This window comes from Saccostrea cucullata, unplaced genomic scaffold (assembly GCF_032062105.1).
Source record: "Saccostrea cucullata isolate Sc308-1 unplaced genomic scaffold, CSIRO_AGI_Scuc_v1 ctg2953, whole genome shotgun sequence".
In the NCBI taxonomy this organism is placed as follows: domain Eukaryota; kingdom Metazoa; phylum Mollusca; class Bivalvia; order Ostreida; family Ostreidae; genus Saccostrea; species Saccostrea cuccullata.
Genome location: NW_026934389.1, coordinates 1 through 22,422, shown reverse-complemented (window position 1 = coordinate 22,422; position 22,422 = coordinate 1). Strand labels below are relative to the sequence as shown.

The following is a 22,422-nucleotide window of genomic DNA, read 5'->3' as shown; positions in this document are numbered from 1 at the left end:
TTTCAAAAAATTAGAAAAGTTAAGGCTTCATCCATTATATTGGTAATTTCACATGTTGCACAAGTGCGTTCTTGCCAGCACACGCGTATGTACATGCTTTCATGAAAATTATCATATATGATGCTGTAGATCTTCATAATGTGTGAGGATTATGACGTAAAACAAGAAACTAAGATATTGAGACTTTAGTTTCAGCCAATCAGAGCAAAGCGCACGTGCATGCGCGTGAGATCCTGCTATTTTGACCATGTCATCTTGTCTATACTACTAAGATAAACTTATATTATGAGTATCAAAGCATTAATCAAAAAATATATAAGTTATATCTATTATTTTGGTCATTTCACGTGTTGCACTTGCGTGCTCTAGCAAGCACGTGCGCGCAAAATGACCTTCGTTCCGCAAATCTACAAAACATGCCTATTGACCCTAAAAAGGTTTCAACTTAGTCGGACGTGTAGTTTACAAGATCACTTGCGGAAAAGATTTTCCCTGGAAGAAGAAGAAGAAGAAGAAGAAGAAGAAACAGAGTAAAAACAATATGTTCCCCAACTTCGTTTGGGGAACATAATTACCAGTTGGGCAATAACTCGAGTCCCATTTGATGGGATGAAGCCGCACTTGCCTTGCTTTCATCTAAAATGTTGAAAGACATTGAAAAATTGAAAAACAAATCTTTAAGCATAACTTTGTAAGAAAATAAATCGGAACTGATTAAAAGGTTGTCTTGAAGTCATTTTTAGCTCACCTGAGCTGAAAGCTCAAGTGAGCTTTTTTGATCACCCATTCTCCGTCGTCCGTCCGTCTGTCTGTATGTCCTTCCGTCCGTCTGTTAACTTTTCACATTTTCATCTTCTTCTCAAAGCATCTTTGGGTAAAGGGAAATTTAAATTGTTAAAATAAAGGCCCAGGTCCCCTTACAAGGGGAGATTATCAAGAAAAGACAACAATAGGATGGGATCATTAAAAAATCTTCTTCTCAAGAACCACTGGACCAGGAAAGCTGAAACTTATAAGGAAGCATCCTGAGGTAGTGTAAATTTTAAATTGTCCAAATCACGACCCTTAGGGGTAGGGTGGGGCCACAATGGGGAATCAAGGTTTTACATAGAAATAAATGGGAAAAATCTTTGAAAATCCTCTTCTCAAGAACCACTGGACCAGAAAAGCTGAAACTTACGTGGAAGCATCCTGAGGTAGTGTAGATTCTAAATTTTTCAAATCATGACCCCCGGGGGTAGGGCGGGGCCACAATAGGGAATCAAAGTTTTACAAAGAAATATATGGGAAAAATCTTTGAACATCTTCTACTCAAGAACAACTGAGCCAGAAAAGCTGAAACATATGTGGAAGCATCCCGGGGTAGTGTAGATTCTGAATTGTTAAAATCATGACTCCAGGGGATAGGGCGAGGCCATAAAGGGGAATCAAAGTTTTACATAGAAATATATAGGAAAAATATTTGAAAATCTTTCTCTCAAGAACCACTGGGCTAGAAAAACTGAAAAGCATCCTGGGGTAGTGTAGATTCTAAATTTTTCAAATCATGACCCCGGGGGTAGGGCGGGGCCACAATGGGGAATCAAAGTTTTACAATGTTGAATCAAAGCATCCTATGGTAGTGTAGATTTTAAATTGTTTTAATTATGATCAGTTGGGTAGGGTGCGGTCACAATATGTATTACAAGGGGGAAATCTGGTAAAGAACGGAATGGCCAAAGCTTATCACGTGAGCGATGTGGCCCATGGGCCTCTTGTTTTTTTATTTCTAGTAGGAAGGTGGTCTAGTAAGGTTGTCACCAGCTGATTATCTCCAATTAGTGTGGGGCGCTTACACAGCCTCTTATAAAGGGAATGACTTATCTTAATATAATTTATTTTTTAAAAATCTTATAATAGTATAATCGAAAGTCTTTTGATTGCATGATCAAAAATTTCGAAAACTAGTCAGATGAGAATCTTGACTACTAAAATCAGAAATTCTCAGACGTGAAATGTATTACGTCACGTAGAAAAAGTGTACAAAAGCTAAAAATAACAAAACAAACAAAAACAAGTGCAATTTGATTACTACAATTTAGTTACCATTGATACACTTGGGGTGTACACATTGTGGTTCAATATTTACAGACGATAGGCAACAACGGGTTTTGTGCTGTGCTTGTAATTGTTCCCCGATAGAGCGTCTTACCCGTCGTCAAAAAGGGCCTACAATAGTTTCCAACCAACTATGACAATGACGTTGACGCGTTTTCATAACCACGATTGGGTTCTTCATCTTGTCTCCGCGTGGTGCATTGGTTAGAGCATCTCCTCTAGAGTTGCGAAGTAAGGATTCAATCTTGGCGTCGCAGGTTCGAATTCCACTGCGGGACGTGGAGAACGGTCCTTCGGATGAGACCGTATACATCGAGGTCCAGTGTAGCAGTAGGTGCTGGCACGAAAGAGATCCCTCCCTGCTCCATGGCCCTGAGTGCCAAGTAAAGGACAAAATTTGCAGCTCTCCATCGGCAAATTGTGGCGTCTCCATATGAGTGAAAAATTCTCGAAAGGGAAGTTAAACAATATACAATCAATCAATCAATCAGGTTGTCTCATGTTTATAATTGCCACCTTGAATACTACAACAAAAACTATTAATAGAAAAGGCTATTGTAATCATTACAGATTCCCCAAAAACTAGAAGAAACCGGTTGTGTGATTCGGGTCAATGAACTGGTCACCATTGGTGTACCTCTTACTGGCGCATATACGCGTATATGCAGTTTACTTGATTTTATTTCGGCGGCACTTTTACCATCGTTTCAATCAGTTTGGATGATAGGCAGGGTTCGAAATGCCCCAGCTGGTTTCTTTCAACTAAGGGCTGCTTTCTTAAAAGCGTTGAATAACATCCATATTTGTAGTATAAACACATTGCGGAACTCCATTGAATGGAGAGTCAAGGTTTTTAAAACATTGAAGATAGTGAGAACTTTCGATTTTCACTATTCAATAACTCATAAATTACAAAGCAAAATCAAACCAGATTTTGTTAAATTGCTTTCAAACGTTAGATAGACATACTAAAAACACAGGAAAATGAAAATTATTTCTTATTAAAAGATTACCAAGTTTTTCTTTTTCCTTTCGTTATAAGCCTAATTATTGAATGAAACACCCTCTAATGTAATCACTTATGACATATCATACAAACAATACGTACATTAAAATAACGTAATGTTGGTGGTGCATTCTTACCTCTCCTCAAGGCTTATTTTTCTACTGTGTAAAATCAAGATAATGTTGGAGATTACTGTAAACGTATAACATTTGGATGTGTTTTTTAGCCCCTTTTGTGGAAAGAATCTTCCGCTTTATTAAATACATCCCTAAATGTCTTTTTTCACATATTCCTATAAAGCACATTCAGAAAACGCTAATTCAAATCTACCCGCCAAATAAAATATACTTACAGTACTTTACTGATTTCAGTGTAGAGTTAACATAAAGTTAAACTTAACAAGCTTTGACTTTTCCTTAAAAAGAAAGACAAAGAAATACATTTTAAAATAATAAGCCTACATTACCTTCTATTATTTTGAAAACCAGACGCTCCAAGTCCAAAAACTTTTGAATCCAAATAATTTTCTCATAAGTCACTTGCAATTCTGGATCCATGGTGTCAGTCTTCATTATCCTTGCAATATTTGTATACTTATAAAGTCCATCTGGAAAGCTCTCTTCAATATCAGCGAATATGTCCATCAAATCTTGCCAAAGTCTATTGAAAACTAAATTGGGGAGTCTAATTGAATGAGACCAAGAGTTCCTAATCTCTCTTATTCGGTCTATATTGGCAGAGAGAGATCGATCTAATAGATCAGGTGGTTTACCCCATCCTTTTCGGTGAGGAGGTATTTCAGTTGTATTTCGCAGTAAAGTGTATAAAAGAGAAAAATCAAATTTCTCGTAGGTTCCAATAGAAATTCCTGACTTAGGGTAAAGTAGTTCTTTTTGGACTTTGCTTAGGACCGGTCTTAAAGTGTGTTTGTTATAATGAAGATGATGGTCTAACGTACATGGTGTGATTTGGTGTATCAAAACGTCTCTAAAAAGATCTGCACAAGGATCTCCTAGTAGCCTAGATAATCGGACAGCATGTGTTGTTTCTTTTGTGGATATGTATTTTGATTTCACGTGCCTCATTCTGGAATGCAAATATAGAGTTACAAGAAGTAAGATTTTTTTTTAGTAAGTCTTTTTTTTATCAAAATGCTAGCTCACATTTGTAAAGTCAATGGATAGGATTGCAGAGGTCATAGGAAGGTCAAAAACTATATAAATTTCCGAATTCTTATTAAATTTAACACAGTTAATATGCAAAATAAAAATGTTATCTACACTTTTCCCTCATGATCAGAAACTCATTGTTCTGCTCGGTATATTTCCGTAGCAAAAAATGTCTTTGATGTGACCAAATTCTATAAGAATTCCATCAAAATTTTTACTTTATCGCCACTCCTTTAATACATGTAATATATAAGTTTTGTTGGGAAGATAAAATAGTTTCGGGAATTGAAATTTCATTATGATATGTTGAGGGAAACGAAACAGTGATGACCCAAAACTGTTTGTAGTTTTCTTAAAGAAGAAGCGAATTGTAAAGTAAATAACTAAATGCAGTCAAGCTAGTATTTGTCTATTATGCTGGAAGAAGGATACGGAGATAACGAACAGTATTCAAGCTCAAAGTCCATAAAACTATTTACAAAATAAGAGCAGAGCAAACACGGTCCCCCGAAACATCAGAGGTGGGATCAGTAGCCATGGAGGAGTGAGCATCCCCTGCCGACCGGTCACACCCGCCGTGTGCTCCTTGTCATGATCAGGAAATAACGGGAAAATCCGTCGTCAATACAGTGTATAAATAATGGACTAATAATTGGTATGAAAAACGTAAGTCAGCATTTGACTTAATGATAAACTGTATTTGCTGACAAGGTCATTGTATCGACCATAGAACTAACGAAATGATGACTTTAAAGAAGAATGTTGATATTCTTGTTTCGTCAACTTGTTTCTCAATAATTTACCTCGTTTTAGAAATTGTTCATACGTAGAGCATGCTCTTGCGTATCGAGTCAACTGAGATATATATACTCCGTATGCAGGTGATGAAGGTATAATGCTGCATAAGTAAGGGAAGTTGACGATAGAACAGTTAAAGTCATCACGTTTATCATAAATATATTTTCATCTTATGATGTCAATGCTCTATATTCAGATTCCGCCTACAGTATAGCTTACTCCTGGGAACCATTTATATGCCACAATAACGTTTCATTTTTATTTTATCAGTCAAAATATTTTGTAAAATATATCAAGAAGAATAACTACCAGAGACATTTCTAAACACTGAGAAATAAAGGGAAAAAAATAAAAAGCTTCCATTTTACTGCTCATTGATTTGAAGCCCTTTATCGGTGTAATAGTGGTGTCTCTATTAATAGTGAAAAACTGTATAGGGTGAAAATAACTCGCGGTGTTAACATTCGCTATATTCACGGTGTTAATGAATCCGTGAATTCAAGAAACAGTGAATAAGTTTTCAATTGGTATAGATAAGGGAGGAAACTTTTAATATATACCAATCCGCGAATTCAAGAAACCGTGATTGGGCCAAAGAAGAGAAAAACATGAAAATTACAACCCGTGAAATTAATCCCCTATACAGTATTCTCAAATGGGACGTAAAACAACATACAATCACAGGAGTTCGCGTACCTATCAATTTTGCCGAAATTTTTGGTAAATAAAAAAAATACGTAATACGTATTACGTTTTTTTTATTGAATGAAAATTTCGGTATAAATGATAGGTACGCGAACTCCTGTGATACAATCAATCACTCAACAGAGTGCATACATTCGTTTTTGTTTTATCAGTGATTTCTTTACCTTTTCAAAATATCCTCCAATTCCTCCACTTCAGGATTTTTCATTTCCATCTTCAGTCGTGATTCCGACTTCCCTTCTGACTCCCTTCCCTGTCTTCTTTGTCCTATTTTTGAAAAAAAGTATTGAACTATATGTAGACATTATATAGGCACTGAAAATTGGGGTTTACCTGTTTTGTTGGTTTAGCCCCCCCCCCCCCTCCTCTTTCAATTTGCTTCCGACGCCTATGGATCTTTAACAGTTATCAAAATTTTAAAAAGGGAACTGAAGGTGAAACATTGAATGATTGTGAATAAACATCATGTGTAGAATAGTTCGTTAAATATTATATTAAAAATATCCTTATATGTTTTCGCCAACTGAATTTTATTGCTAAAGTATATTGCTATTTAGGTATATTGCTATTTAGATAATAAAGTATATTTTTCTACAAATCATTTCAAGTGTTGCCTTTAAGATCTTTATGTTTCAAATTTTCTTCAATTATGTTTAAGAACTCTTCTTCCATCTCCGGATCCATGGAATCAGTTTTAATCAGATATGCAGCATCTGTGTATGTTGTAGGTCCTCCAGGAATGCTTCTCTCGAGTTCACTGATTATAACTGTTAGGTTTTGCCAATGTTTCTGAAATTCCTCCTCAGGTAGACAAACTATGGTCCCATGTCCACAATATGTATTTCTAAACTCTCTGATTCGATCTATATTCGCAGAAACGGATCGATCGGACGCATCTGGCGATTTACCCCAACCTTTTCTGTGGGGCTGTATTCCTGATATATTTCTTAGTAAAATATATAATAAAGACAGATCAAACTTCTCGTATGTTCCATTAAAATTTTCTGAACTGGGATAAAGTTTTTTTTTTTGCACTTTGTTTAAGATTCGTTTTAAATTTTTTTGCTTCTCTTGTAGGATACCAGGGAACTGTATTTCTGTGACATGGTTCCTCAATATGTCCTTGTAAAGATCAGAGCAAGGATCCAGTAATAATCGTACCAGACGATCAGATCTTGTTGTATCGGGTGTGGATCTGTATTTGGTGAATTCCATTCTTATTCTGAAATTAAAGGTAACAATAATAAATAAAAATCCAATATCCCATCTTCGAGATTTATTTGAATATGATGAATGAAATACTTTTATGAGACATATTTTTATCCTTAGCATATCAGATGTCTGGCAATATTTTTCAATTTATTTGAATCGATTGGAACCCCTAACCGTTTACAAACTGGCAATTCTGTGTGCAATTGTCTTCAGCAACATGCCTTGAAAGTAGGTTCGAAATAACAGAGAGAAATTATGTCTAATTGACATAATGTCAATATTAACCTTCATTTATCTGATCATACCCTTTCTCCGATATTTCTTTATGGTTGTGAACTCGGGGGGGGGGGGGGTATCCCCTTTCTTTCCAAGTTTACAAATCATATATATTACAAAATATTTAAGGAATTTAAAACATGTGAAACAATGCACATTAAATATTATAGGGCTGTTTCTTCATGTACGTAGAAAGTCAACTAATTTTGCAATTTTATTTGATTGATGCGCAAGGTAGATTTCCATTGAATCATAGAATTATTATACCTATGCTAAGTTATTTGTTTTATACTTAATTTTTAGCGAAATTTTACAGGAATTGTGTTTATCAAAACGATGCGTTTCAATTTTGTTCATAGAGTTTCTTTAAATAACTCGTCGATGCAATATTTTATCGATGAACATGACATTCTTACCTACGAAAGCCAATTGAGCTCATTTTGGTAGGTAAAAAAAATAAAATTTTCGCGTTATAACGCGAAACTTTCGCGAATAAACGCGCAACTTTCGCGTTATAACGCGAAATTTTCGCGATATAAAGCGTAACTTTCGCGAATAAATGCGTTATTTTCGCGTAATAACGCGAAACTTTTGCGATATAACGCGTAGCTTTCGCGTTATAACGCGAAACTTCGCGAATAAACGCGTAACTTTCGCGTTATAACGCGAAACTTTCGCGATATAACACGAAATTTTCGCGATATAACGCGAAACTTTCGCGTTCTTTCGCGAATTTATATGCATATATAATAATGCTACTCAGGAATCTTGATCTTGACTGAAAGATTAGAACATGAAAACAGACGTGAACTCTCAGCAACTTATTTATAAAATATAATTTCCTCAGAAGATGTACTGGAGAAATGATGCTAGAATAGAAAAGAAAAATCATCAGAATTTTTTTCTATTTAAAAAGCTTACCAATGTTAAAATGATTTTTTCTTTTACATGTTTTTCAAATTTTAAATTCAAGAAATTCTTTAGACTGAGTATTTTTTTAAGAAATATCTCCACTTGACACTTTTTTCAGGCTGTTTTTTAATCAGTAACACTTTCTACAACTGTACCACTAGTAAATTAAGCAATCAATCATTTTGGACTAAAACGTTTACCCTATAGAAACATAACCTAAAAGTTAATGAACAGTGTATCACTTCATGGGCTTGACGGGCCCTAATTATGATGCTGTTTAAATAACAATTATAATTGGATGTTGTTAATTACAAATTTATCCGAGGAGATCTTGATTATATAATAATAGGGATTGAAGTTTAACTTTTCGAAAAAGTCGCATAATCTTTTAATTGTTTGAACAATGCTGTATATCCATAACGGTAAAGATGGATTCAATATAGAAAGAAAACTTAAAATTGTAGCTTGTGATAGTCCAAGTTTAAAATAGACTTTTGCTTATCATTATAATAAATAAACTTGATCACAAAATCAAAACAAACTTAAGACTTAAGCAAATGTCCTATAATTGGTAAAACAGAAAAAGTTTTCGCGTTATATCGCGAAAGTTTCGCGTTTAAACGCGGAAGTTACGCGTTTATTCGCGAAAGTTTCGCGTTATAACGCGAAAGTGATGCGTTATATCGCGAAAGTTTCGCGTTATAACGCGAAAGTTACGCGTTTATTCGCGAAAGTTTTGCGTTATATCGCGGAAGTTTCGCGTTTAAACGCGAAAAATTTATTTTTTTAACATACCAAAATGAGCTCAGTGGGCTTTCGTCCTTACCTCTTCAGCAAATTTTCATTCATGATTGTTAAAATAATATCAAATATATTTAAAATCTGAAGCAGACAAGAGACGGAAAAATCTTTTTAGAAATAAGAAATTTAAAGTGTAATTTGTGTCCCTTACAAGCAAAGCATTTAAAAAACGTTCTATTTTATATACCCGTAACAAATACTGTACAATTTGGATAATGAGAATGTTCTGGTTTGGATGCAAATTCAACATCTATATGTTACGGTTTGGACAGTCTATATAGTTTCAATTTTCTGAATCTTGTAGAGTTATGCGAACCAGTTGGCTTGTTCAAGATGCCATTACATGGAGGAAATAGCATTAATGACAACATATATATTAATATCAATTCATATAACTTTTCACAGGCACATAAATGAAAGTTGAAAGAAACCACCTTTCCCTTTTTCAAACATTATTTTACTGTAACAGATGTAACAGTTGATTTTATATAAAAATGTTGAATCCCTTTTCCTCCACATGATTTATAAGGAAAGGTTTCGATCACCCCCCCCCTTTCTTTTTTAAAAATGATACTACGTGCTGTGCAACAAAAATTGGTAAGATGTTAAGTCAAATGAAAATAAAATTATATTTTCAGAGTTATTAAATTTCAAGAGGAAGCTCGAAATTACCAAAAATTGGCAATATCACATAGGCTGATTTTAACCATTTAGCTTTTCCTAATAAAATTTACCTGGCTTGGTATATTTTTCTTAAGTTTATTTTACACTTTTAGCGCCATGATAACATATTCTGAAATTTATTTTCATCTGTAAACCTTTTTTGAATGTGATTTGTCTATATTTGTGTTTTCATTGAAATATTACTAATATTTTCCAAGTCTATTTCATATTCCAGTTCTTCGGAGAAAAAAATCTAAGAACGATCCACTTTTCTAAACTTGTGACATGATATTTAATCTTTTTCAAAGAAAAAATTGTTTGTATCATCTGTCCTTAAGCATGACAGAGAGCAGAGGACAGCAATAACAAATCTTTCATTAGGGAATATAATATTTTTAAATCAGGGGTTGTGCTCGATTATTTTTTTCTAAAATATTAATATATGTTGAATTTGCTTTCTTTCAACGTTCCAGCATTTTATTTTTCTCTTACAAATGTTTTATTTGACTAATGGAGTGAGAAATTTTATTTACCTTCAAATATATAGTATTCCACTCTCATTCATGTAGTCTAGGTCTCAATTCGAAATCTGTAAAAACGCACCGTTAATATCCTCAAACAGGTTAAATGTTTTGTATGTTTAAAATCTGGCATTGATTTGAAAGACTCATTCTGTTGTTCACGAATTTGAAATGTGAACAATAAAACTGAACATAATCTTTTGGTCAATTTTACAACTGAATAGATTCTTCTGTCTATCTACAATCAACCCTTTAAATCATGTTAATCAACATAATGTCCTTATTAGAATTTCATGCAAGAAGTAAACTGGAACCTAATTGGAAATCGTATACTGTAAATATACTATTTAGCGTGTACAATATCTGGCGGAAATTTATTTTTTAACAAATTAGCGTAGATTTGATTTTGCGCAGTTCTTAATGTTCTTATTAATGTATATATGTTTAAGACATTTAGCTTTTTACTTGAATTAGCGGGAGTTCATTTGCGGAAGTTTCTTTCCGCCAAAAAAGCTAAAAAGAATACACCGCCAAATGTAGTACATTTACAGTGTTTTGTCGTCGTGACAAATCATAATCATATGATTAAAAAATTAAATTAAATCAAGATTGTACATTAGCTATTTTAGATTTTTAGTAGAATGTCATAAATGAAAGAGTTAAAAACATATTTTTGTAAACTACTTTTTTTTTCCTTTTTTTTTACGGTAAACCGGCTAGATTCATTGTTTCTTCTAAAGATCAAGATTGAGGAGAAACTATGAAACAAAGGGCAGTCTAAACCAAACAAATAACAGCAATTCTTAATTGCATTTCTCAGTTTATGAACCGTACGCTGATTTTTCAACCAAAACAAATAAAAGGTTAAATTGCATATATACGGTGATGGTTAAGGACAGATGATACAAACATTTTGTTTTCTTTGAAAAAGATTTAATTTCATGTCACAAGTTTAGAAAAGTGAATGGTTTTTAGATTTTTCTCTCCGAAGAACTGAAATATGAAATAATAAATTAATTAGTTAAAGAATCTTTCTTGTACCGTAATTATGTGTTAACAGTATAAAAGTTTTTTAAAAAAAACGTGTTTTTGAAAAACTCAGTTTAAATATGACACGATAGCGGTGTTGTTCTTTGAAGTTTGCTTTTCTGACTACAGTGGACGGGGCTACTTTCCGTTCTGGTTCTGTATTGTATACTGTTGTATTAGCCAACTACTCTGCATCTAAAATACAGCACATTCAAAAAATAAATCTGATTCAATTATCAAAAGCACGTAAAAATATTAAATGCTGATATTTTTTTCCTATTATTAATTTTGGAGAAATATTTCCCTATAGCAATGTATAATGTCAAAATTTCTCAATCACTTAAAATAGATTATTCCACACAGAATCTTCACGTTATATTTCGATCCAAACGAAAACGAAAATTCAAAGTTTCAAAATTAATTCATAGTTGGAAAAAATCTTTTGTTGGAAAAAATCCTGAAAACCTTGTTTGCTTTCCCTGCTTTTATTGTGTCCCTTTCAAAAAAGTAAAGTCAATGGGTATACGGATGCAGCATCCATTAGGTGAAAATTGCCCCCCCCCCCCCCCCCCCCCCCTTTTCCTCTCTTCTCGTGCAAACTCACTCAATTCTATTTTTTAGCCATTTTTTATTTCATTTTATATCTATATCTCTGACGACTGCCGTACATCTCTTTCACCTCGTTTTAATGTCGCATTTTCATAACGCAATAAAAATCAATGACATCAATGCCCATCGAAGAATTTTTTCTTTAGCCTGTATGTGTATCTAATTAAATTGAGATTTTAAGACCTCTGAAATACATCTACAGTAAATTTGCGCCACTTGTCTTTGACTTCTGTCAAACTCCTTTTTGCCACCCCCACAGCATTAACTTTTCTAACAATATATACTGCGGATGCATACCTCCCGTCAAGGCCTCATCTAAGAAACTCTGGCTTAAGTTTGGATGCTGCACAGCTATCAAGTCGGTGGGTTTTTTTATTTATCTTTTTTGATATATATTAATTGGTAATTCATAATTCATTTATTTAATATCATTCATTTAATCATATTCTAATTATTTCTTTTGTCTGTAAATTGTTTTATTTGCTTAAATTATCAGACATAGTGTATTTTGTCTTGAAAGTACGTTTTCTTTTGTGCTTCCCTTTTCTCTAATTTTAAATTAAAAGAAAATATGAAAATAATTTTATTTAAGTATTTTTTGCCTTTTTATTTGTTCTGATAGGGAAAAAATATAAATTAAAGGTAGGCACGAGGCGTTTGAAAATTACCTCTGTTATCCATTGATATCAGAAGATAATCTATCAGACATTGCATTGCGGTTTCCATATACATGTATGGGTAAAAAATTGGCCACCATATTAAATCTAGCTATCCTCCAAAAACGGAGGCCGCCGAGAACTGCTGATGTACGAGGACAAATGTCTGCATCTAGTAACAGAAATGATACAGACATAGATGTATGTTCAGAACTACATGCTTGAATGTCTGAATTACCAGGTCATGGGCTCCTGCTACTATCTCTAGATCTGTATTGATAACCTCTGTACAGTTTTGAATTGATTAATTAATTTTTGATATCTTTCACTGTTCATTATATCCATCTTAAAGTTCCTATGTATGTATGTTTATTCAAGACGTTCAGCGTAGTACTTGAATTAGCGGATGTTTCTTTCCGCCAAAAGCGCTTAAAAGAATAGGCCTACACAATCAAAAATAATACGTTAATAGAAGGTAATACTTGGTTTGACAAATATATTGATCATGGATTTTAGACATCAAGCAATTTCGGAGTACTTTTTTAACATTTGTTTCTCCTTTTTTGCAAACACTAACCTTGTGAATGTCTAGGATGCATTTTCTTTTAAACTTCAGGACACAAAATATTCATGTACTAAAATGTTGATAAAGTCAAGCAGACAAAAATAAAAGTATTTGTCAATATTGCCTCACATAAGAGTCGTTATCTGTAAATTTAGACATTCATTCATTTATTAATAAACATTTTACAGACAATTAAAGAATATCGTAGGCCTTATATTTAAATTTCATTTTTTCCTGTAGGAAACATCTCACACCGTGAAAGTCGTCATTGCTCTCAAATTTAATGCTCCCAAAGTCAACACATCGAAGTTTAATGTCTATTAATGTCTCTTCTCTGCTTTCGTTCCAAAACGTTTTCTCGTCATTATTTCCCCATCAATGACAGCACTCTATTTTTCTGTTGCAAAATTTCTTCCACCATAAAGCGTCTCCAATAAAGAGAGATCCGAGGTCCCTGGACGCACTCCTGCCTCCCACGGAATTAACACTAAATTCCATCTACCTAGGTATACAGTAACGTGTAATGCTATGGGGAGCTTACTGTTATTACGCTGAAAGACGAAAAATTTGCTATAACCAAGAAGGTGATAAAGAACATCCTGATACATGTAGTTGTGGATCACTAGATAATGCGCAATACCATTTCCAAGGCCATTGGTAACACAAATTGGTTGGTGTTTAGTAGAATACCGATAACATTAGCAAATTCATCTTCTCCTGGAAATGAAACACGGTGTGACAAAATGAAATCAACAAGGAAGACATTAAGTAGGTATCTTCCCGATCTGTACCTCCATTTATGAACGACCCCGGACCCATACCGCAGACAAATCAGTATTGTCTGGAGCACAGGGAATCCTCCATTTGTTCTCTTGTCCAAGATTTTTTAAAAAAACCTCTACAACAAGGACGTTCGACCTGTAAATGCAGCAAGATGAGCGCATGTCCAGTCGTTTGATGTCGTTGTCGGTTTGTTTGTTGTCAGAATTATTTCTACATTTTTCTCCCATCCATGTAACACACATAGGTGAAGTGGGACTACAGTTTGACTTCCATGTAAACGATACGTAATAATTAAGGAATGTTCAAATAAGGGTATCGGAACGAAAAGTGTACCAAGAAGGTCATGCAAGTTTTTGTGCGTTTTGATGCACTGAAGGATAGACAAACTGTTGAGAAATTCTATAAGGTTCATTGAAAGATAAATTTGGAATTAATAATTGTTCCTCGGTTAAAACAAAAAATTTTTCATCATAAGTTGTGAAAATTTCCTCATTATGTTGTATTTTGAGATTCTGCTCTAAAGAGGTGGTCAATGATTGTTTTCCGTGAAAAAAAACGTCCTTCGGCGTTATACTTCTGGACTTCACAAGCATGTTCCTTCTTAATCCAATCAATATTAAAAATTGTCCATTATTGCTACATGCAAATATTGAATAAAATTTTGACTTTCATATATCAAGAAATACTTTATCAAAAATTTGAAGATTTAATGTAATCATCAAGGAGAGCAAAATTCTGTCGATTGGGTTCGAAACAAAACTCACTTGACTCAGCCTTTTCTTTCGGTCTAAGAAAATATTGCGGTGTCATATATTCATATAATTATTTGTATTCTAAACGATCTCGTCGTGTTGTTACGGCATGGCATCGCAAACTAAATACCTAAGGCTACTAAAATAGATAATTTGATATACTAGTAATATTTAAAAAGTAATGGTTCCTTGACTAGTTTGTACGAAGGAAATAAATCGATATTTGAGTGTTTAAACGCAAAAATCTAAACCGACTGGAAAACAAGGTCCGCTGTCGGACAAAAAAATTCATGCTAATATTTAGTAGAAGAATGGTTGTAGACTTCTTTTTAAGTCGTTTTCACCCACAGGACAGGGCTTCAAAGGCCAAAGCATTGGTTAAATATTATTTGATTTAATTCCATTCAAGTATTTCGACTTTTTCGACAGCTTGTCACATACAATACTAAAAATTATTTCCCTTTGCTTTATGGTAAGTTTATAAATGAATTAGGATTTTAGTAAGAGATCTAAATAAAGATAAAGAATCTATGTAGTTTAGGTATTTTTTTTATTTTAAGGTACCTGTAAAAAGATAATAGATAGTTGGAGTGAAATGATATTCTATCTATGAATTATTTATTTATATTAAATAATATTCTAGTTATAATTCTGTGTCACAAGTCGAAAGTTATAAAAATATTCCTACAAACGAAAATCGCCCAGAGATTATGTCTTTTTTCCAGTCTGTTACTTGGAATAAATAACAAATCTCTTTCGACTAAGAATCAAACATGTCAATGTATTCTTATCTTTAGAGTAAAAACTACGGTACTTTCAGTTTAATTATTTCATGTTCTTCAATTCACTTTAAAATTCAAAAGTTTGTTAATATAATAGTTTGCCGTTAAGCAATTTCAAACAATACTAGTATTGATAAAGTTCCAATTCATTCTTTCAAAGCATTGATTGTAAACGGAGTTTTTTAACAGTTTTATCTGTTCATTTTTCATATACAATCTGTTAACATAAAAGAACTTGTAATTCTATTGATATGTATTTTTGAAACCGATGACAATTTTTTTTTTGAAATTAAAAAGTAGGGAAGAATGCGGGTTTTTTTCTTGAGTGTTTTGATTTTGAGATGGAAATGCATATATAACTTTGGATTATAATCTTAGAAGGTAAGTACACTTAATACAATTACTTCTGTTCATCTGATACAAAAATTAATTAGTGGATGTTAAAGATAGAATTCTTCAGTTTTAACAATAGCTAAATTTTCTTCTGTCAAAAAGCAATGGAATCGATATCGTAGAAATTGACTTTCTGATCAGTCGAAAATGTTTTAAAGAATTATAATAGAACTAATTTTAGGATAGAATCTATTTTTAGAACTAGGTATTTTATGGTTATTTTAAAATTTCAGATAATCATGTACATGAATATATTATTAATTAAATGGCGTTGTGTTTATATTCAATAGTACTGGATGCATGTAGTTGAGTCTTGGCGTGGAGTGAAGTTTTAGATTCAGATTTTAGAGTTAATTTTTTAAAACATGAATAAATGAAAAGATCTTCAAGAAATAATTGCATTATAAATTCTTAATTTATTTGCATGGTTGTCGAATGCATGACATTTTGTGGCTAAATAGATGAGTAATTCATAAAAAGAATGACCCAAGTAAAATTTGCAAGCTTCTGTCACTGATGCAATTAGAACTTGAGAAAATTAAAACATTACTGTAGGATTAGAACGACATGTTATTGATGAGAAAACCCATGCTCTTTAGCAACTGTTATTATTCAAGAGATATTATCGGTCCTGTTGGTTGTTTAAATTCAGTTTCATTGGATGTGTTAATTTAACATTCTTGTCCAGAGCTATAGGTTCAGAGTTTAAGCAATGGAGGGCGTTTTTCAAAATTTCAATCGCCTATTATTTACCTAACATGGAACTATATATGAACACCTTACCACGGAAGTAACTTGCATGAACAAATTTAGAAAAAATAACAATCTTGCAACATTTTATTAGCCTACATTGTACAGATCAAATATGTGGTCCAATACTCAGTACCTATAATGTTTTACCAGATATAACATAAGATTTGACAGAAAAAAAAATGTGTTGAAAGCAATGGCGGCCATTGTTTTACGCAATTCAATTTAATAAGAATAGTCACTGTTTTATATATAACTAATATTAACAATGATTGATTGATTGATTGTATATTGTTTAACGTCCCTCTCGAGAATTTTTCACTCATATGGAGACACCACCACTTGCTGGTGGAGGGCTACAAATTTAGTCCTATGCTCGGCACTCAGGGCCTTTGAGCAGTGAGGGATCTTTTTCGTGCCAGCACCTACTGCGACACGGGGCCTCGGTTTATACGGTCTCATCCGAAAGACCGGTCTCCACGTCCCGCAGTGGGATTCGAACCCGCAACGTAAGGATTGACTCCTTACTTCGCGACTCTAGAGCAGACGCTCTAACCATTGCGCCATGCAGGCGACTAATATTAACAATAAAAGTTGAATTAATTTCCGTGACCCCTCTCTTAAGGACTAGGCAGAAATTAGATGCAGCCACTGTATGTCCCACATATCACATATCAGGTGTTCCTTTTATCAGAATCTGTCAGGAGATATTTATACAAAAATAGGAAGTGATTTGCGATTATAACAATCTATTTATTCACATCAGAATATTTTCTTTAAAATGTAGAATATGTGTTCGTATATCTCAGCAATAATCAATGAAATCGCAGTATAATGGTCACATGGAGGTCACATTTGTTTTACCTTATATTGAAAAGGATTTTATTATAAACACAAAAAAGTGATCTTATTTGAATGCCTCGATTAATCTTTTGTTTTTCTAATAATGTCTGTGCAATCTAAAACATATCTATACCAGCTTTCTTAATTTATAACTTCCTATAAACAATTATAAAACAAACCAGCTTAAAAGAATAAAATTACTGAAGAATACGTGGATATAAAATCATCCTTACATATCAAAATATCGGATTAAACATAGTAACAAATTAGACATCACGATCAAGAACATGGCAGTGTGATCTCTCCATGAGGTAAAAGATAGACACTTTTAAAAATGAAGGTTGCATATACAAAGATTCGCAAAAAGAACAAGTTTTCTTAATGTTCGAATACCACCCCAGACAATTTATATTTCTTTATAATATGCTGAGTTTTTGATACGGGATTCAAACTTTTATTCGATAGCTATATTGTCATTAGGTGGTAGTAAGGGGTTCAAATCATTTATATATGATTATTTACTTCCATTAAAACAAAGAGTTCCATCATTTGTAACGTTTTTACCAAAACAATTAAACAATACAATTTTTCAACTTTGTATGTCATGAAAATGGCTTATTACAAATTTTACCCCTTTTTAAAAAAAACCTCAATGATCCGTTAAGAGATTTTCTTTCTTTTTAATCCAGGAATAAATATGGCTTGCGGTAAATATATTTCAACAAAGGAGACAACCCATGCTGCCCGTTTGTCTCGACTTTTGGTGGATCCATGTACAGATCTTTTCAGAGATCTCCGGGTCCATGTAACTGAAGTCCAGTTTCCATTCGTCCTTCAAAACTGCAAAGCAATTTTATTACCCATCATTAACAAAGTCCAGAGAAATTTACTTTATCCCAAATCAAAACAATTTCTGGGAACATATGAAGATCTTGACTTGTCTTTGCTTTACATTCTATTGAGAAATATATCAGGGATACCACCCCACAAGAACGGATGGGGTAAACAACCAGATCCAATAGACAGATCTCTCTCCGCCAACATTGATCGCATTAGAGAGACAAGAAATACCTATTGTGGACATGCATCTCGAGTTTCACTTAATGAGACGGATTTTAACAACATCTGGCATGACCTAGTGTTAATAATCTCTGAACTTGAAGGAAGTCTATGGGCAGGATGTACAAAGTATACAGATGCAGCTAAGATGATAAAAACTGATACAATGGACCCAGAAAGAGAAGAGAGATATTTAGACACAATTGATAACCAGTATGAATGCATCAAAGATTTAAAAGGTTTTTCGCCACTTTTCGACTTGTTAATGAAATAAAGCAATTCCATTTTTTTTTTTAATCACAGTAAACATTTTTATATAAAAAAAGTGTATTTAAATTTGTTTTGCTGGTTAATTTTAAATCTGATTGAGTTTACTCAAGATATCATGCATGATTTCATGATATTATTTCAGAATCAGCAACAAGAATAATAAAGGAACAGGAAAAAATATTCGAAAAACAACACCAGCTACAAGAAAAGCAGGACAGACTTGCGCATGGACTACAACAACAAACGCATGAATTAAGCCCTCACTTACACAAAAAAGAAGAAGAATTGAAATCAGAATTGCAAAGACATGAAGTTGAACTTAAATATCAACAACAGAAACAGAAGAAAGAAATGAAATCTGTACTACAAAGACAAGAAACAAGGTTTCGATGTAAACAACAAAGATGTGATACAAAACTTAAATATGCGTTGCAAACACAGAAATCAGAACTTACAAATGAACAAGAAAAACTAGACATTGAACTGAAATGCGCGCTGCAAAAGCAGGAAACGTTCCTGATGTCAGAAATGCAGAAACAAGGACTGGAGCAAAGAACTGAGCAACAATCGCATAAAGCAGGATTAGAGGTGGTCAAAGAACGACTTTCAGTAATAGGTAAATTATTCACATGCACTAAAACGTATAACTTATTCGTATAATGTATGCATGAATGTATTAAAGATATTTTTCTATTGATTGAATTTTTCAAGAGTTTACTGGAAAAACAGTTTTAGAACAGTGTTTCAGTGTTATAGTTCACTAGATCTAGATATCTTTCTACTGGTATTCTTTGTGTTGAAACAATGATCATTTACATAAAAACTCTTTATTTTTCAGTATCGTTTATTTATCAAACGGAGGGGCACAAGGTTTCAATAGAATATTTCTAGAATGAATAAAAAATATGCTGTTTGTAGGGAAAAAAGAAATATATCGTTTAAAATACTTTGTCTAGATTTGAAATAGTTTACCTGATAATGTCTTTTCTGAATTGAAATGTTCTTACAAAATTAATTTCCTTCAACAGAAAAACATTCTGAATGCGAAAGAAATAACATTCTGGGTAAGTCACGCCATTTCTTTAGAATTATACAATTAATTTGATGAAATATTTTAAACAATGACCTGAATTTCTTATAGTGTTCTACATTGTCAATGTTTTGCCGAGTTTATATGCCTAATTTTTGTATTTTTGTATACATTTCATACTTAATGCATATTGAAAATATGTACAGCGTTACATTTATAAATACAAATTGCGCATATCATACGTTCAATAATAGTCGGGTGAGCTCTTATAAATATATTTTTTCAGATAACACAGTAGCAATTCTTCAAGCTAAAAGGTCCAACAGTGTCTATGTAAGGATATCAGTTGTAGAAAGAATTATAGAAAAACTCAAAGAACATCGATTTTTAATATTGACGGGGAAAGCAGGAAGTGGAAAAACAACTACAGCTTATCACGTGATGTGTGAGCTGTCAAGTGAGTCGTATACACCTGTTCTATTAAGTTCTCCCGAGGAGTGGAACAAAGTTATCAACCCTTTTCAGCAATATTTTGTTTTCCTTGATGACTTCATTGGATCAAAAAATTTTGATGAAGTAGCTTTTGATAAATGGAAGACGAAATTTGATGCAATATCTGCATGCACTGTAGCAACCTCTAATGATAAAACGCCGCTTAATGATAGAAATAGCATTAAGCGTTGCAATTGCAACGCTTAATGCCAAAAATTATTGCATTAATAGCTGACATCATCAACCGCTAATGCTCAATCGCCGCTTAATGATAGAATTATATCATTAAGCGTCACAAATGCATTGCAACATCGACGCTTAATGAAACAAGCAAATATCGACATATTCGACGCTTAATGATACACACTTGTGTATCATTAAGCGTTGCAGTTGCAACCCTTAATGATATAAAATTTAGAAATAGCTTGTAATATCTAAGAGAAACACACATCCACCTTTCCTGAACAATGAGATATCACTTGTCAAAATATTTATATACACCCTTGTGCTATATACAAATGTAAATAGTAATTATTGAAGTTTTTCTGCATGTGTTTTCTATTTAGTCAAGGGAACATCTTCACGCCATGGGTGTTTAATAGATAGCTGGAAGAAAGAGATACAAACAAAGAGATAAATGAATGATATTCAAATCCTTTATATATATATATATATATATATATATATATATATATATATATATATATATATATATATATATATATATATATATATATATATATATATATATATATATACAGTGGCTGGGACGTTATTGATGACAACTTACACGAACGATCACGTTACACGAACGATTCCGCACGATTAACGCACGATTAAACCTGTTACACGAACGATCTTTCACGTTCACGATTCTACACGTTACACGATCTTGCACGATTGTTAACGTAAACGCACGTTTCTTCCCTCAAAATGGTTCAAAATATTTAGGAATTTGATATTTTCAAAACGAAATAAAGCTTAATACTTATTTAAGATTTCAAAGAATTATCAATATTATTTCATAGACTTTGAAAAAAAAACGGAAAATGATATTTCTGTAACTAAATATATGCAAGACTTAATATTTCAGATTAAGAATAATTATTTCTAAGGTAATTCTCCGATCAAAGAAAACGGATTTTGTTCGTTCTATTAGACGATGTACATTATGTGGGTCTTATAATTTGATTGAATTGGATATCATGACATGCAGAAAGGGGGATACGATTCCACAAAAATGGCAGCATTGAATGACTTAAATTAAAATTACAAATTTTATCCTTATGTTTCCATTTATTCGATGTCTGATAAACTTGCTAATTATTCAACTTTTTTATTTGCAGAAATTTAAAATTAATTAGTTACAAATAAACTCAAGAGATAAACACAGATAACCAAAACTCCCGAAAATCATGCCGTGTGCATGTATATTTGTCGACTAACTGCAATGTAGCTATGTAAACATTGAGAAATGTTTATTTCTTTGTAAAAAAAAAATATTTTTTTAAATGAATTGATTTCAAGATTATCTTGACCACAATAAGAAGTAAATAATAATTAAATCAGATTTTTCAGAAAGGCGTAAGAGATCTAAGTACGGTTTATCACAATATTGATCGCACTATTTGACGAGAAATTAATATTGTACGACTTACTATATTGCTTGTTTACGAGCGATAATTCGTTCGTTCTGTATTCTATTATGTAAGTTGCGCTTTTTCATTTTACTTTGATTTTATTTAATAAATTTAGAAAAACAAACAAGGGAAATGCTTATTTTAGAAATAACATTCCGATAAAAACTTACAAAACGAAATTTACACGATTCTAAACGCCCGATCTCGCACGATTAAAAACGCACACGATTGAGTCTGATACACGAACGATCTTTCACGTTAAACGAACGATCACTCACTATACACGAACGATTCTACACGATTGGTTTGTCAACAATAACGTTCCAGCCACTGTATAGAGACAGTCATAGTACAAAACATGAATACTACTTACAGTTACTCACAGTTTTCTTAATCAGAGTTCCCTCATTTAAACCTCTCAGTAGTCAATTTGAGGAAATCTGACATGTGATGGAAACATTACTTTCTATTTCTTTTGCCAATCTTAGACTAGTTAATTTATTATATTAAGCAATAAAACATTTAAATCCTACTTCAAAAGCATTTTAAATTGAATAAGTTGTATTTTTTATAGACTATTTTAATAATGGTTTAATGTTTCAATTACTT

General features: G+C 32.8%; 1 protein-coding gene across 1 annotated transcript; it reads left to right on the top strand.

The window, feature by feature from the left end:
- Positions 1-18,019: 18,019 nt before the first annotated feature.
- Positions 18,020-20,257, top strand: LOC134240618 (E3 ubiquitin-protein ligase DZIP3-like; the record flags this gene model as incomplete). The annotated part of the gene is made up of 4 exons (XM_062722697.1): positions 18,020-18,620; positions 18,794-19,267; positions 19,680-19,715; positions 19,968-20,257. Coding segments are annotated over exons 1-4 (1,401 nt in total), but the record flags the coding sequence as incomplete, so codon positions are not given.
- Between the last annotated feature and the right edge of the window lie 2,165 nt (positions 20,258-22,422).